Below are 16,558 nucleotides of genomic sequence, written 5' to 3'. Positions count from 1 at the left end.
GGCGCATAGTGCGAAGAGGTCGCCAACTTTCTGCAGAGTCAATCGCTACAGACCTCCAAACTTCATGTGGCCTTCAGATTAGCTCAAGAACAGTGCGCAGGGAGCTTCATGGTATGGGTTTCCATGGCCGAGCAGCTGCATCCAAGCCATACATCACCAAGTGCAATGCAAAGCGTCGGATGCAGTGGTGTAAAGCACGCCGCCACTGGACTCTAGAGCAGTGGAGATACGTTCTCTGGAGTGACGAATCACGCTTCTCCATCTGGCAATCTGATGGACGAGTCTGGGTTTGGCGGTTGCCAGGAGAACGGTACTTGTCTGACTGCATTGTGCCAAGTGTAAAGTTTGGTGGAGGGGGGATTATGGTGTGGGGTTGTTTTTCAGGAGCTGGGCTTGGCCCCTTAGTTCCAGTGAAAGGAACTCTGAATGCTTCAGCATACCAAGACATTTTGGACAATTCCATGCTCCCAACTTTGTGGGAACAGTTTGGAGCTGGCCCCTTCCTCTTCCAACATGACTGTGCACCAGTGCACAAAGCAAGGTCCATAAAGACATGGATGACAGAGTCTGGTGTGGATGAACTTGACTGGCCTGCACAGAGTCCTGACCTCAACCCGATAGAACACCTTTGGGATGAATTAGAGCAGAGACTGAGAGCCAGACCTTCTCGTCCAACATCAGTGTGTGACCTCACAAATGCGCTTCTGGAAGAATGGTCAAAAATTCCCATAAACACACTCCTAAACCTTGTGGACAGCCTTCCCAGAAGAGTTGAAGCTGTTATAGCTGCAAAGGGTGGACCGACGTCATATTGAACCCTATGGATTAGGAATGGGATGTCACTTAAGTTCATATGCGAGTCAAGGCAGGTGAGCGAATACTTTTGGCAATATAGTGTATCTTTAAACTAAATAGATGCAAAACTTCTGTCTTCTGTTGTTTACATGTTGAAATAAAATTTCTTTTAAAAAAGTGTTATATTGCAGCATAATGTGTTTAATTGCACTCTCAACAACATACAGATTAGTTAAGAATACAGATAGAAGTGTAAGAAAAGTGAAGAGAGACACTCACACGTTCATACATCACTGGAAAACAGACAATAGGAAAATCCTTTTAGCTAATCAGAATTAGAGTTAATTCAGCTACAATGAAAGATTTCAGCTGACAGCAAATCAACATAAGTGATGTGAGAATGATTAATCCCCTCAATATTCCAATAAACCAAATAAAAATGGTGTGATTTATAAAAATATGTTGAATGTTATAAACACTCAAACCAAGCTACGACAAGCTATGATCAAATTATTACACCGGTGATAAATCCATTTGGGTTCTTAAAAAAACTGTATACAGAGAAGACAATTACAGAATTATCTCATAAGAGCAAACAATTGGTGAGAATAATTTAACAATAATAATGATAATAGTAACAATTCACTTTAGTGATAAATGTTTTTATTGGAAAAAAGCACAAAATAAATGAGACCCTAATAACAAACATAATAATAATAATAATAATAATATTAATAATAATAATAATAAAAATTTATATCCACTTTTCAGGTTTTTCCCTTCTCAACTTATCTAATATTTAATTCAAATTTCAGCAAGGATAATTTCCATTTCTGTATCATTATTGTAAATTTAAAACAAAACAGAAAATAAAGGCGAAACCCATCACAAAAATTTGTGTTAACATGCACACATGTACTGTAGTAAAATGCCGCCAAATTTGCATGAAATAAAATAAATGGTAAAAGTGTATTTTTGTTTTGTTTTGGCTTTTTTCCAAAGAAAATGATTACATCATGAAATACATACATCATAAGTTGACTTGCTGCAAAAGTGTTGTTCTAATTTTTTTTGTTGTCTTGCTCATAATTACTACGTCATTTTAGATTCTTTACAGTAGAAAATGTACAAGCACAAGGTAAAGAAGTGACCCGTGTTTTGTAAACATTACATCCTGTGGCTTAATTAAGGAACCTTACGTTAATCCTGTTTAATATTCATAACCAACTGATTACAGCTTTAACATCTTGCTCAGTAAGAAAAAAAATTTCTATAGCTTTTAACTCTTCAAGTACACTTTTCAGGCTGATGTAATGACCAGTTGTGTTGACCAGCAGTGTAATTATATCAGCAATGTTCGGTCTTATTGGGATTTTATTGGGGTCAAATTGTTAAAAAACCAAATAAAAGGGTGAAACAGTAACTGATTTCACAGTCAACTTCTGAATTTCAGTTATATAAAAAAAACAGTTCTCATTTCTCAAAACCTCCTGTGTTTCTCACTTTCTATTTCTGTTTCTTTGGTGCTGCCATGTTATCTATCCAAACGTTTGGTAAGATTAATGTAGGCCTTTTGAATAAAACTTGATATTGAAAATGATATTATTATTATTATTATTATTATTATTATTATTATTACAAATATGATATTAAATATGGCAAAGATTAAAGATTTGGCTTTAGTGACACCCAGTGTCCAAACCAGGAACTTCTTTTTACTATTGAACATTTTTGCAATAGTAGGCCAAATTTAATTTTATCATTAAAATATATATCAATACTTCTTATCAGCAGCATAAATAATACAGGGAGTAGTAACACTTTAATGTGGACTCTAATCACTAGGCTTTTCACACTGAGCATAACCCCGGGTTACCGTCTCTCTAAACCCAGCGTCTAACCCTGGGTAGAGGAACAGTTCACACTTTTGCTTAGCAAAAGACACCCAAACAGAAATTGAACAGCATGTGTCAACTGGAGCATAGAGGAGCTTTATTTTTTCATCACTGATGCAAAAGCTTGAGACAAGCCATTGTTTAAACCGGTCACATGCTGTATTTTTCCAATTATGGTTGCTGACACCGCTAATATGCAAGTAAGACCCAGGTTTAGAAATATACAGTGTAAAATGTCAGATTCTGAATAGCCAGGATAAATTTTTAGCCCCTGGTAAAGTATGAGCAATGTGAAAATTAACCCAGAGTTCACTATTTCAAGTGTGAAAAGCTGTACTATTTGACCCAAACAGGCCCTACTCCTTATGGCTCTGATACAATAATTGCAGTAATGTCACGTTTCCTCATGAATAACTCCAGGGTCACTAGCAGTGTCGGATGTGACCTACAGCTTCTCAAAGCAGATCGAGCAGACCAGGAAGATACCATACAAGACCATAAGGCCCAGGCCTAACCTCCGGTCAAGTCTCCAGCGATTCAGATGTACACTGAGAACCTGCAGCACAGGAGAAGAACACATTCACATGAAACAGCAGCTGTCAGCTCTGTTCACCCTACAGATATTAATACAAATATTTTAACCCTCTTCACCAGCACTCGGCCGCTTCATTCTGCCAGTGAAATGGAAGTCGACTTTTGGGACATTTTCAATCAGTTTAAACCAATGAATTATTTTATTGCTGCAAGTCTGATAGAAATTAGTCTGGACACTGTTGGCTTTCAGTGTAAGACATTTTCACGTCTGTTGGGATAACCTTACAAAAAATTTTAGTGGTTGAGGTTAATGGCTTCAAATTTTAGATGCCGTATTTACATAGTAGGCAAAGTAAAAACAGATACTTAGGAAATTCTACAAATTCTTAAAACCCCGAGTTTCATATCAGCCATTAATCACCACTGTGGAGTGTGACATAGCAAAGAAATTCAATGCTGAACATAAACGGAAATTCCATTTTTCCTTGGCCTCTGGTAAAAAGAGTTAAAAAATTTAGAGTGAATGCAGGATTATTGTTGAATTAATGATCACATAGTTGACCTTGATTAAAAAGGTTTATATAGGAGGCTTTAGTACCAGTACTCACTGTGAGAAAGACTGAAGCAAGCAGTAAAATAACTGAATACACCAGTCCCCTACTATTAATGAAGACCTGGAAAAAAGAACAAAATGAGCTTAAGTCTGTTTTAAGCATATCGTGTGTAAAAGCAGTGTTTATTTGCATTCAAGATTCAAATAAAAAAGCCAAGTGACAGCACAGAGACAAAATGGCAGGAACTAACCGTTGACCCGTAATCCACCACAAGTGTACGCAGAGCCCACGGGAAACCGAGCCCCAATAGAATGTCAAAAATATTACTACCTATTGAATTGGACACAGCCATGTCTCCCATACCTACAAATGCATATACAAATAAAATGTGATTTAATGAAATAAAATGATCCAGTGCAGTATCTTTTCCTGCTATATGTGTATATGTACCTTGCCGGGCAACTATAAGACTAGCCATGCAGTCCGGGACACTCGTGCCAGCTGCTAAAAACGTAATGCCCATAATAACATCTGGAATGTCCAGTGTGAAACTGATGATGGTGACCTGAAACACAGAACACGGAGGAGCATATTTTTTAAAATGCAGAAAAAATGAAATTTATCTTTAAATTTGATACTGTCCTGCAAGTTAAATACTTCCATTTGTGAAGTAGAATGATGCATACCATCCACACCATGAGGTAGGAGAAAACAGCAATCCAGAGTGTGGAGACCACAAAGGTGACCATGAACCAGCGTTCCCAGTGTGGCAGCAAACAGTTGGGCACAGTGTAATAAAGCAGACAGCTTAAAGGCCATGAGAGAAACCATTTCACCCGTTCAAAGCATCCTCCTGTGGAAAAAATACATAAGAACAGAAATTACACAGAGATTACAGACAGCTTTACAAGCCTATTGACTTGTTAAAGATGCATCCATGTTCAAACTCCATCAACAAAACTATTTATTGTTTGATAGATATTATTGATTAATATTGGGTTACATCATTGACACTACTTCAAGGCAGCAGAGACCTTAGCTCTTATGTATGTATGTGTTCTCTCTCGTTTCCAGGTTGAATGCTGTACTAGGTGCAAATTTAAGTATCATCACACGTGTAATACATGCTCCCTTTAAACCAGATGCATGGAAATTGGCTTTGTGCAGACAGACTTTATTTTGTCAAGCTAACAGCATTTTTTAATTGTATGCAGTGGCAAAACATGTTTAGAGTAATCTATCAATATATAGCCAATTTACATATATTTATTTATTCTGAGAGTGAACGCATGGAAATAAAGCTCTGGGTTCCAGTGCATTTATGGCATCATGGTTGTGTGTAAACAGAATGAATGTGTCCTGGGCAGATGAAATGATTGAATTAGTTGTGAAATAATAAATGAGTCATGGATGATGTTTAATAAATTGTTTATCGACTATTGCTCCATGAACAATTCAAATACATAGAGTAGGTTATAGTGCTCTAATTGTTGTAATTGTTGAAATCTACACCATCAGAAAGAGAGAGCTGACGTGTGATGACACTTCTAATATGTGATTTACTATTATTTTTGTCACTATCAACTGTGCTGCTAAGACACATCTGGTTCATTTCAGTGGATGTTGAGCTTTTCTGTCAAAGACTTGGATGTCAGACATGATCTATTCCCAAACTGTTTTAAAACGGAACATCTGGGATCCTTTCAGGATCTTACCCTAATTGCAGCCTTGCCCTAATGCCATTAGCAAGAATAAAAGCAAAGCAAGTCTATGCCTTGGCAATTCATCATCATACTTTGAGGCTGTGAAACTACAGTGAAAAGAGAGCAGCTGATACAGCTGCAGAGCCCGTTGGGAAGAAAAGATAAGATTAGAGAAGCTGGCAGTGAGCATGGGCCATATGCAAGAATCATGAGGTCCAGTTTGGCAGGGAGTTTATAATCAGATCAGTGGGAAGGTTGGACTTCAAAGCAGAAATACAGCCCAGCAGTGGTACTGACCATGCTGCAGACTGGATTTGAGGCCATTCTCCACCCAATATGACTGGACAACTGCCTAATCTATGTTGTGGTACATTCTACCCATGTAACTGGCTGGGCTATTACACAATGTTCATGGATGATCTCTTTTGCATGTTTAGGAGCATGCTGAAAACCAGGCATACTGTCTGTATTTACAGATGCAGAAGCCCTAGGCTTGACATTAATGTCTCTGATAGATATGATACACTGCAATAGGCTATGCAATATATGATGCATAGAAACTCCACTGTGTAAGCCAAAGTAACAGGGTGAGGGAATAATGTATGACAAGAAGACAAGTTTGTTTGGGTCAAAAGCCATTGTTGGAGGCTGATAAAAAACAACCTGTGCCAGCTGTTGTTGGCATCTGGACAGGTTGTTGGCACACAGGCTCAGGAAGCATAAAATTATTACCCCTTCTTGCCTAACACAAACATCACTGTGGCGCTGGGTCTCAAAGATTACATGCAAGACAGAGGGAGCTATGTGGGCCATACTGGGTTTATGGGATTATGTGTGATACTGGGATTATGATCAAGCCTCTCAAGATTTACTTAGTGTCCAGGTGAAGTTTCTGAAATCACACAGTCAGTTGTGTAATGTTTCCAGAGCACTGGACCTTGATAACAACAGACCAGTGGCTAATGAGCAGACTATCCACAGGATATCATTTACAATACTATCACAATCATATGGTGACAACTTTGCGATATGTACTTAGCTAAGCAAAGGAGCAAATAGTAATTAGTTCCATAGGAAATTGTCCTGTTAGCCTTTCAGCTGTAGAAGCCTGGTTACATACCCAACCTTCTGCCTTACCTGTCACAAAATACCGAAGCATTATCATTCTGGTTCTGTGCCACATTTGGGTGAATAAAGCAACACAAAAGCCTCAAAATCAATGCTGCATGTCAGCAGTTTTACAAGAAGTTATGTACAAAGGCAAATGCATATAACACCTAATATGCTAGTTACTGTAATATTAAATGATTCTGTTTACCAGTGCTGAACTTCTGCCAAATGCTGTTTACCTTTGATTCCACCACTTGGAGAGCCAAAACATATGGGAAGTTCATAATTCATAATGATGATGAAAGATTCTCATTCAAACCCATCAGAATCTACTCACCACAGAACATCACTGTCACAGATACAATTATAATGACAACTAGTTACTTGCTTTTAGATTGTATTTTGGATATTTTGAATAGTACACATGCTGAAAGGTGGTGTTCACTTCTTTTTTATAAAAGTCATGGTGATGCTAGGATCTCTCCTACCAGGCTCTCATGGTACACACCAGCAGCTTTGTGTTGCTGCAACTGCCAGCAAGATTTTTTTGTGGTGGAAAAGCATGGAACTGTAAGTGCTAACTATAGGAACACTTTTTCTTTTAGCATTTATTGAACTTTCATGTGCTCAGTAGACAATTTGCTGATCTGATCTATATGAGAAATACAAAGCAAATTCCTTTAACTTCAACATGCTGCTCAGTCTAAGGAATTCTAATCACTCTGTACAATTTAACATGAGCACCACTAATCAGGTCACAATAAAAAAATATCTCAAATGGGGCCATGTAGGCTCAAAATAACGGACAAGTAGGCTACATACTTGCTACCAGTTCAGAGAACCAGTTACTGTATATTCAGCCTATCAAGCAGTCTATTTTTTATCTCACATGTGTTAAAGTTACTTGCCTGGCACAATAAGGGGATTGAAGGGTTGTACTTCTTCTGCCTCTTCATCCTCCTCGGTGTCTTTGGGCTGTGTGTCCCCCATGTCCTCCACCATCTCCAGTGTTCCCCCCTTGCCCCATGTCCTTGCATCTTCTAGTGGTTGAGTCTCGCTGTCCATGTTGTCACCATTTTCTAGTCCCCAGGGTGCTCCCTCCATCCCTGGGCTCTCCTGACCGGGAATTTCTCCTGTGCCACTGCCACTTTCCCCTGAGCTCCGGCTCATGATCAATCTCTGCCTCTGTGGGATAAGAGCAAGAGAGGAAGAATGTCAGAGGGAGCATCTAAAAGGAACTCAGCATAATGGTTAAGGGGACAAATATGAATCCATATGTTCTGTTTATATCAGATGATTAGATTTAAAATGGAAATAATTTTGCAGCAGTAAAATTAATTTGCAACAGTAAAGCTGAGAGGATTCAGCAAAGGTAACTTATAAAAATCCAAATCTAAGCGAGATGTAAAGCAGAGCATGGGGAAGCCTTGAGTTGCAAAGGTCAAGAAGACAAACAAGTCAGGATGCATATGCATGTAGATGGAATAAACTGAGTTTGAGAAGTGAGAGGAAAAAAAACAATAAAATATGGAGAAACTCATTCCAGTATATAGAATACAGAGACAGACACCACAGCAGATCTATCTTAAGCTACTGTATTCAGGTCACCAAAGTTGAAAATATAATTCCTGATTTAAGTGCTCTTACATTCCCTAAATAATACATAATTTCTTTTTCCATGTCTAGTTAAAGTTCTTAAAGTGGCAACACCCTGATAATAATAATAATAATAATAAATTTATCTGCAAGCCGCAATTATTATTATTATTATTATTATTATTATTATTATTATTATTATTATTATTAGACTGTGTGTGATTTTGGTTCTTTGGTTTTTAGTAATATTTAATAGTTATAATAGTTATATAAATAATGGGCAATAACTGGGACATCACTATAAAGCTTTCTGTTGTGGATTACATCCAATTAGTTTTGTTTGGTCTTAAACATACTATATGTTCCATTTTGGCTAAACACAGCTAACAGAAAATGAAAATAAAAACTGAATCAAATCTAGTAAAGCCGTAAGGTCGCATTCTTACCTGATTGTGCTAGCAGTATTAATATCCACACACTTCAAATGATAACCCATGTTTTATCAGCTAAGAGAATGCAGCTTTCCTGTTTCTGCCAGTCGACTAGCATGAAAGGTGAGTGGGTGGGCATTACCTCAGCGATGAGCATGCATCCAGCCATGCTGAGGCGCATGTGGGGAGAGAAGAAGAGGGGGTGACCATGACATGGAGGCTTGCCTCTGATAAAGCGAACTGGTGAGGATGCAGACTCATCAGGTCATCCACCATCACCACGGCTGAGTCCTGTTCACTTGCACACTGATCTGAGAAATACAAAGTGTTTTTAGTGTTTCTGATCCTTAAACAATTAAAAATGGAGCAATGTACTGCTTCCCATTCCAATTTTTTAATCTAGTGTTAATTTCTATAAAAATATAAACAACTTCAACGTATTGGGAAAGTGTTTCTGTACAAGCAACACGCACACCTACCTTTCTTCATCAGGATCATAGAAGTGTCACAGTGTGTGCTAGCTTCCTCTGGTGCTACATCTTGCCGTAGGCTGCTCACCAAACATGGCTGTCCAGGTATACCACACTTCAGTTCCACCCAGCCCCAGATCTGACCATTAAATCTGTAAGTAAACCCGATACAAACACACGTGCACACACACACACACACACACACACACTTAATAAGCCATCACTACTCTTATAAAAACCCTATGTAAAGCATTCAGTTTCAGTGATTGATCATTACGTACTTCATGATAAGGATGTAAATTCCATACATTGATATGAGGACTAGAGTCTCCCACCTGTGCCAACCAAGCAAAGTTCACAAAGTCTGAGATTCTGTTTCAACATGTTTATACTGTTTCAAAAGCAATGGAAAAACCTCTGAAACCTACCAGAGAACCTTCTCATCGTAAATGATCTGCAAGTCAAGAACATGTCTGTCTGTAACAAATCAAGCTGAGAAAAAAATACAGAATATATAAAAATAGCTTTAGATTATTCAACATGTAATTCAAGGAAGTCTCACCAGAATTAAAGCCAAGATTGAGATGATATAGTAAACAGAGTCTCGGAAGAGAGGCCACCATGTGAGAGAGATCGTCTATGAGGATAAAGAAAACAAAGATCTCGATATATCTCCATTTCTCCTATTTTTAGGAAAAAAAATAAGTATCCTACCTGTCCAGCAAAAATTCCACACACTCCAATGATAACTAGGATATTAAAGACTGCTGAGCCCACTATGGTGCCAACTCCCACGTCTCCCTTAGTGATGAATACACCTGAGACAATATATACAAATCACACCTGTCTGAATAATATTCTTTAATAATATAAAAAAAAGCTGTCACCGATCACCATTCTGACCATGCAAGTTTGATAAAACTGACCAATCAGAGAGGTAAAGAGCTCTGGAGCAGAACTTCCTGCTGCCATGAAGGTTGCCCCCGCAACATCCTCACTCAGATGTAGGTTCTGCAAATTAAAAGGTGTTAAGGATTTACTGAACACGGATGGATGTGTGTTCTTACATGGATAAGCGAAGACAATAGCAAAACAGTTCTGACCTCACAGATCTTTTCCAAAGATGGCACAAAATACACGTCGCAGACAATGGCAAGGGCGTAGAACATGTAAACAGCCTGCAGATGTAAAACAAAAGAGAACGTGCCTTTTCAGTGAATACCAAAACTCTGTTCTCAATTAATTCCTGGGGTTTGGCTTTTTGTGTGTTTTTTTAAATGCCACTATTTTTTCTTCCATATTTATTCCCAGACTAATTATATGTGGACTTTATTATACAATGATTTGTATTCATGCATTTATAAAACAATTTAAAAAGTCTCAAGTATATTTTCTTTTCTTGTACTATGCTGTAACTTGGAACTGCACGATGTTGTGTTGATGCAAGTGTTTTTTTGTGCAAAAACTCACACAGAAGATATGCAGCAGCAACGCCCCATGCCTTCTCTGCTCCTTAGTGAAGACATCTTCAGGAAATTCATTGATCGCTGGGGGCGTGTGTTTGTGTGTGTGTGTGTGTGGGGGGGGGTACACAGTCCATTAGTAAAGGGCTAGAGACAGAGCAAGCCGCTTTAAATTATTGACATAAAAGCAACTTGGAAACCATTGCAGCTTTTCTTTCTCCATGTTCAAACTGCTTTAGTGCCTCTATGCAGAATACAGTAAGAAATGAGCGTTTCATTTTTTTGAACTGGGAAAAAAGGTAAAATAGTTTGGTATTTTTCTAAATATTCATGGTCTTATTAAATTCAGATATGTAATTATGGTCTGCTCTTTAGATTAAGAGCCTTCTCAAACTAAAGCATCTGCAGGCAGGAGGTGTATTGACAAAGCATTTGAAAGCCTTTTCTATCCCTCCTCCTCTACTAGACTGCAGTGTGCCTGATTAAAAGTCAGTCAACTACAGGATCAGACAAAAAATTAGTAGATATCGCTGAGCCAATGGCTGATTAACCCTCAGCAAACTTTGATGACAGCTGATGTCATTATACTGTATTATCTGTGAAAACTTCAGTAAGAAACTGACTACACATTTAACTCCATGTCTCTTTTGGCTTCACTGAAATCTCTGATCATCTGTAGCTGATTTGATACAGTGGTCAGGACCCAAGGCAACAGGCCTGCTTACATTAACACAATGAGAGACATTTCATAGATTTGTTCTGTGTATGTAGAAACTGCTGCAGAAAAAGTTTGCTTGTGCACACATTGTTAAGTGGGTGGTTATGTGCTCAACAAAACTATTGCAAAGAGAACAAAGCAGTCCCAAATTCCAAATACTGCTTTAGGCATTCATGTGGATTCATTAGTCACTACACTACATAGCTGACATACAATACATGAAGAAACAAACTTAAAAAGATTTAAAATGTTAGCAGTGGATTGAGGAGACTCTTTATCTTGTGAGGTCAGATAATAGAAGTTCCCTGGTCCTGGAATGTGATTATAGAGAGAAATGCTGTACAAAGAAAACTCAAGAAAAAAAAACAAAGAGAAACACATATTATTGTATGTGTGATTTCACAAAGCAAATTTCATGAAAAAGCAATAAGCAGCTGATGTTCAATGTGCAACCTACATCAGAAAAGTGGAGTAAATACTGTGGATCTCATTAACAGGGAGATGGTAGCTTAGTGGTTATCATGTTTGCCATGACCTCTGGGGTTGGCAGTTTGATTCTTGCCTCCACCCTGTGTGTGTGGAGTTTGCAATGTGCTCCTCTTGCTTCGAGGCTTCCTCCGGATACTACTGTGTGTGTGTGTGTGTGTGTCTGTGAGTGATTGTCCCCTGTTATAAGTTGGCACCCCATCCAGGGTGTCCCCCGCCTTGTGACCCAAGTTGCCTGGGATAGACTCCAGGTTCCCTGCAACTCTTGGATAAATGGATGGAGGGATGGATGAATGGATGATTGGATGGATGGATAGATGATTGGATGGATAGATATTTTGGTAGCATTTTAACTGAGGTAGTTATCATAGTGCTAGAAATCAGCATCAGATTGCTCCGTAGCGTTTTCTCCATAGTGAAACTCAGACCTTAAAGTTTGACTTTTTTGGGCAGAAGCAGCATTTCTGTTGCTTCAATGTTTTTCCTCTCTGGATTTTTCCAGGGATCTACAACACTCAGAACCAAATATAATAATACAATAGCAGAGCAGTTAGCTTGTGTGACTGGAAGTTTCCCCTTGGTTTGTTGCTTCGGCAAAACTTTCCTGGTTAATTATGTAAAAGCGGATTTAGACACCCCCACTCGATATGATTGATATGATATAAAAGTTAAACCTCAACTCATGTTACCAGCAATTTTACTGACCAGAAAGCCTGAACTGAGCTCACGCATTGCTGGAAGCAGCGCAAATGATCAAAGACTGCTTGTCTTCAGAGAAGGCCAAGGAAGTGAGACAGAAAAACATTGCCATAGGTGAGTGATTAGAGGGCTGATCGGTGGGAAAAAAGGGCTGTGTGACGTGTTTCTCTTAAGCACCATGCTTTGACTGCTTAAAACAGACCTTCCTCTGTTCTGAAATTACAGATTCTGCTACTTAGCAACACCAAGCCTCAAAGGGGGCTTGGCTCGGAAGGAGGCAGCTGTCTATAAATGATGAGAGAGGAAAAGATGGAATAGCAAAACAAGAAAAAAGTAAAGGAGCGCTGTAAGAGCAAGAAATAAAAAGAGAGAGTGAGAGAGAGAGAAAGGAAGAGAGAGAGCGCGAGAGAGAGAGAGAGAGAGAATGTGTGTATCGTAATCTACACCTTAAAATATATCATTATTTGGTGTTGGTGGTACTTTTGCATACTATCCCCAACCCTCACATTTAGCTGTGTTTCTGTCCAAGTGTGTGTGTGTGAGACAGAGAAGGTTTAGTTTTTATCATTTTGATTCTAGTCAGATTCTACAGCACTTGTATAACTGTTTGCTTCTCTATCTGCACTGTGCTTTGCATTTCCTCATTACGGGTGGGGAAAAGAGTACATGTAAAGGGAAATTAAACAGACTGGAACTCACCAACTCGTGGTTTGCTTGATGTTTGGTTCAACTCTCCACTCTGCTGAGTCAGTTTTCGATTAGACCAGATCAGATCGAAATCCTTATCAGGGGGCTCTGTAAAACCAGAACAATTACAGTACAATGTACAATTATTGATATTATTGCTTACATTAGAAAAATATCAGCCTGCTTTATACAGATAAGACACTTCAGACATGCCAATCAGCTTACAGCACATGTCTTTTGACTGGAGGAGGAAACCGGAGCACCCAGAGGAAACCCCCAGAGCATGGGTACATGCTAACTCACTCCACACACACTGGTCAAAGGCAGGAATCAAACCACCAAAAACATAGAGGTGCAAAGTCACAGTGCCACCCAATTATTATTATTATGACTACTGTTGTTGTTTTAACAACAATTCTAAAGAATTCTAAACAACAGAATGCACAAAACGTCACTACATATGAAGCGACAACTGTGTTTAGAGATATATTTAGATAAATGAAATATAATTAATGTGCATTGTTTTATGCTGACGTAGAATGCATGAACTAAAATATGCACTCACATTTATTGATGATTACAAGATTATCTGATTATACGATGTAGTGAGTCCCAGTCCCCGCCCTTAAGTACCTAAGTCCTGCACATGCATGCAGTGTTTCAGTATTGATTCTGAGCATTGTCACAATATGCTGATATGCTGGCTATATGCACACTCTGCTTTCCTCTATCCAGTCCTTTGCTCAAGCTCTGCTGATTTGCAGATGAAGTAGCTGCTGTCACTTCTATATGTTTTGAACACATTGTTTTGTGCATAACTGATGTATGGAAGGCGTGAATGTGATGGACGACAGTGGAAAAAAGCTCTACTCTCACCTCTTTCTGCACATCTGCACACTAGCTACTTTCAGACTAAACCACTGGACCCTGCTTTAACTGGAGGGATGATGGTGGTCCAAATCATATTTCATATTGCGTAGTCCAGGGTCTCCACAAATACTGTATTTTTTTTTTTTTCATCTGGACATTTCATTTTATTAACAGCTGTCAGCTTAATATTAGGAAGAAAGCACGCACCTGTTACGTGGAGAAGCCAGCTGAGGGCGATGAGTCCAGCGCAAACACACAGTCGCCTCAGGAGCCTGTTCGTGCACAATGCCTTCATCACGCCACTGCTCAGCCCCTAAAAGTCACAAAACATGGCGGTGCGAGACAGGGAAAAACGCCTTTGTTTTATTTTTGCCTACATACAAGAACTCTCGATCCTCGATAATATTTGTCAGATTAGTTGGATTTGATCACACGCCGCTCGCGCGCCACATCATCCTCACACTCCGCCTCGCGACGCACAGCAAAGGTCGTTTCCTCCCAACATGAATCCTATCACCGGGTAGCTACATGCATGGAAGGAAAGGAGTGCAGAAATATGATGAGGGATCTTCAGTCTCAGGCCATATGTATTGTTTATGGCATGCTCGCGCATCCGTGCCCCCCCTCTGTGTTCCCTACACACTTCGTCGCTGAGGGTGTTTCCCAAACAAGAGCTCTACTAGTGCGCCCTCGTGGAGGAGCACTGAGGAAAAACACAGCACTAGCACTAGCACTAGCGAATCGAATAGAGCAGGAGTCTCCAACCTTATTTCCTTCGAGAGCAAAATTGAAGTTTGCCAGGAGCTACTTGTGTTATATTATTAATAACATGTATTTACATAGCTTACTGTCATGAACCAAACCAGCTGAATAAGCTTGTGTAAAAAAAAAAAAAAAAAAAAAAATCAGTTATTCATTCATTCACATGGTTTCTGATATTTATCAGCAAATTGTTACTGACAGTCCCTTGGCCCTTACTCTGATGTCTTCAGCAAAACTGAAAAAGACTCTTTTTGAACACATTTGATACCGAAGATGATATTAATTTTGAAAACAGTGACCTGAAATCGTACTGGACCTTTTGTGATTAAATAAGAGTATGACATTATGGCATTGATATGCATGTGCAGTGGGAAACATTAAACAGTATTTGACTTAGAAACACCAGCTGCACTAATAACAACTGTCTACAGCATACTCGTCCTGCACCCGCCTCGTGCAGCAGGATAGAATCATGCAATAGTTTTGCTTTGGCAGCATTGTACCTTTATTCCTGTCAAATCCCTAGCAACTTCCAAGTTGGAAAAGGATATGCCATGTGTTTTCTTTATCCTTTATACAAACTACTTCAATTCATGCTTATAGATTTAATTTTTGCAATCCTGCTAGGTTAGCAAGATATGTTAGCATACATGCTGTCTGTTCGATCAGCAATTCAAAATACTTAAGTCTGATGTAGCAAATAAATTCATATGGGAGTTAGATTTCAAATAGTTTAGAATTAAATTTCAATATTATCCTAGAAAGATAAAAAGTTTCCCTAGATACTTAAGGTTTTCTGTTAACATACTACCATACAGTATAATTTCCATCATACCATACAATGTGCTGTGCACAGAATAACATAGGGCAAGGAAGGGTATGTTCAGCTTCAGGGGTGTTTATTTTGCTCTTTTTGCATAAAACCTGTGCCAAAATTAAAAATATGCAGAGCAGATGATCCACTGTGGCAACCCCAAACAGGGTGCAGCCAAACATTTATTATAATACCCTAATACTGAAGAAAAAAATGTTTGAGTCTCCTTGAAAAGAACATTCAATTTCAAAGAACCCCCTTAACTTTTGGCTTTAACCTTTGTGTTCACAAATCTTTCTGTAATTTGCTTATATCTTATTCTCCAACAGTTAACCTACCAGAGGTGAACAATAAACTGAGTTCATCTGTAGACCTGCACCATGTGACCATGTTGCACACATCAGGATGGAGAAGAATCCAGGATAGTGTGCACCACGTCGACAAACAGCAGGATCGTCTCATTGCTGCTGCGAGAGAGCGCGAGGCCATGCACCTGTGCTCTAAAGAAGTGGTCAAAAACTGGCCTAACACTATAGCTGTAAGTCAAACATCCTCAGCTTAGCCATGATGTTAACACTTTAGTGAATGTGAAACAGGTAAAAGTGTCTCAAACACAGCTGTGATGCTGGAGTTTGTCTGCAATGCCTGCACTAACTGGCCACTTGTTAGCCACAGTGACCTTGTTGTTTCATTTCACATGCATACAGAATATAAGATTTTTGTGCGCATTATGTGCTAATGGCCCATCTAGCATTTAATCAGTTTCTGTCCACAGGGCTAACAAACTGTATATAGCAACCAATATGATACAATTAGTAATTGTATACCTGTGAAGTAGGATTACCTGATACAATTTCCATTTAGTGTACATACATATGAGTATGTGCAGTTGTCATATATGTGTTTCCATGTATCTAGAGTGCCACAGATTAAATAATAATAATTGTAATAATAATAATACATCTCTATGA

General features: G+C 38.8%; 1 protein-coding gene across 1 annotated transcript; it reads right to left on the bottom strand.

The window, feature by feature from the left end:
- Positions 1-1,583: 1,583 nt before the first annotated feature.
- Positions 1,584-14,729, bottom strand: slc24a6a (solute carrier family 24 member 6a). The gene is given in 18 exon segments (XM_058396151.1): positions 1,584-3,246; positions 3,833-3,898; positions 4,029-4,141; positions 4,229-4,343; positions 4,465-4,631; positions 7,500-7,776; positions 8,761-8,814; positions 8,817-8,929; positions 9,098-9,240; positions 9,370-9,423; positions 9,517-9,542; positions 9,651-9,725; positions 9,803-9,906; positions 10,015-10,099; positions 10,192-10,266; positions 10,559-10,635; positions 13,154-13,249; positions 14,219-14,729. Coding segments are annotated over 18 exon segments (1,839 nt in total). The 5' UTR covers positions 14,307-14,729; the 3' UTR covers positions 1,584-3,135.
- Between the last annotated feature and the right edge of the window lie 1,829 nt (positions 14,730-16,558).

Source organism: Hemibagrus wyckioides, linkage group LG08 (assembly GCF_019097595.1).
Source record: "Hemibagrus wyckioides isolate EC202008001 linkage group LG08, SWU_Hwy_1.0, whole genome shotgun sequence".
Lineage (NCBI taxonomy): Eukaryota > Metazoa > Chordata > Actinopteri > Siluriformes > Bagridae > Hemibagrus > Hemibagrus wyckioides.
Note: the sequence above shows the minus strand (reverse complement) of the source record. Positions and strands in the feature narration are given on the sequence as shown.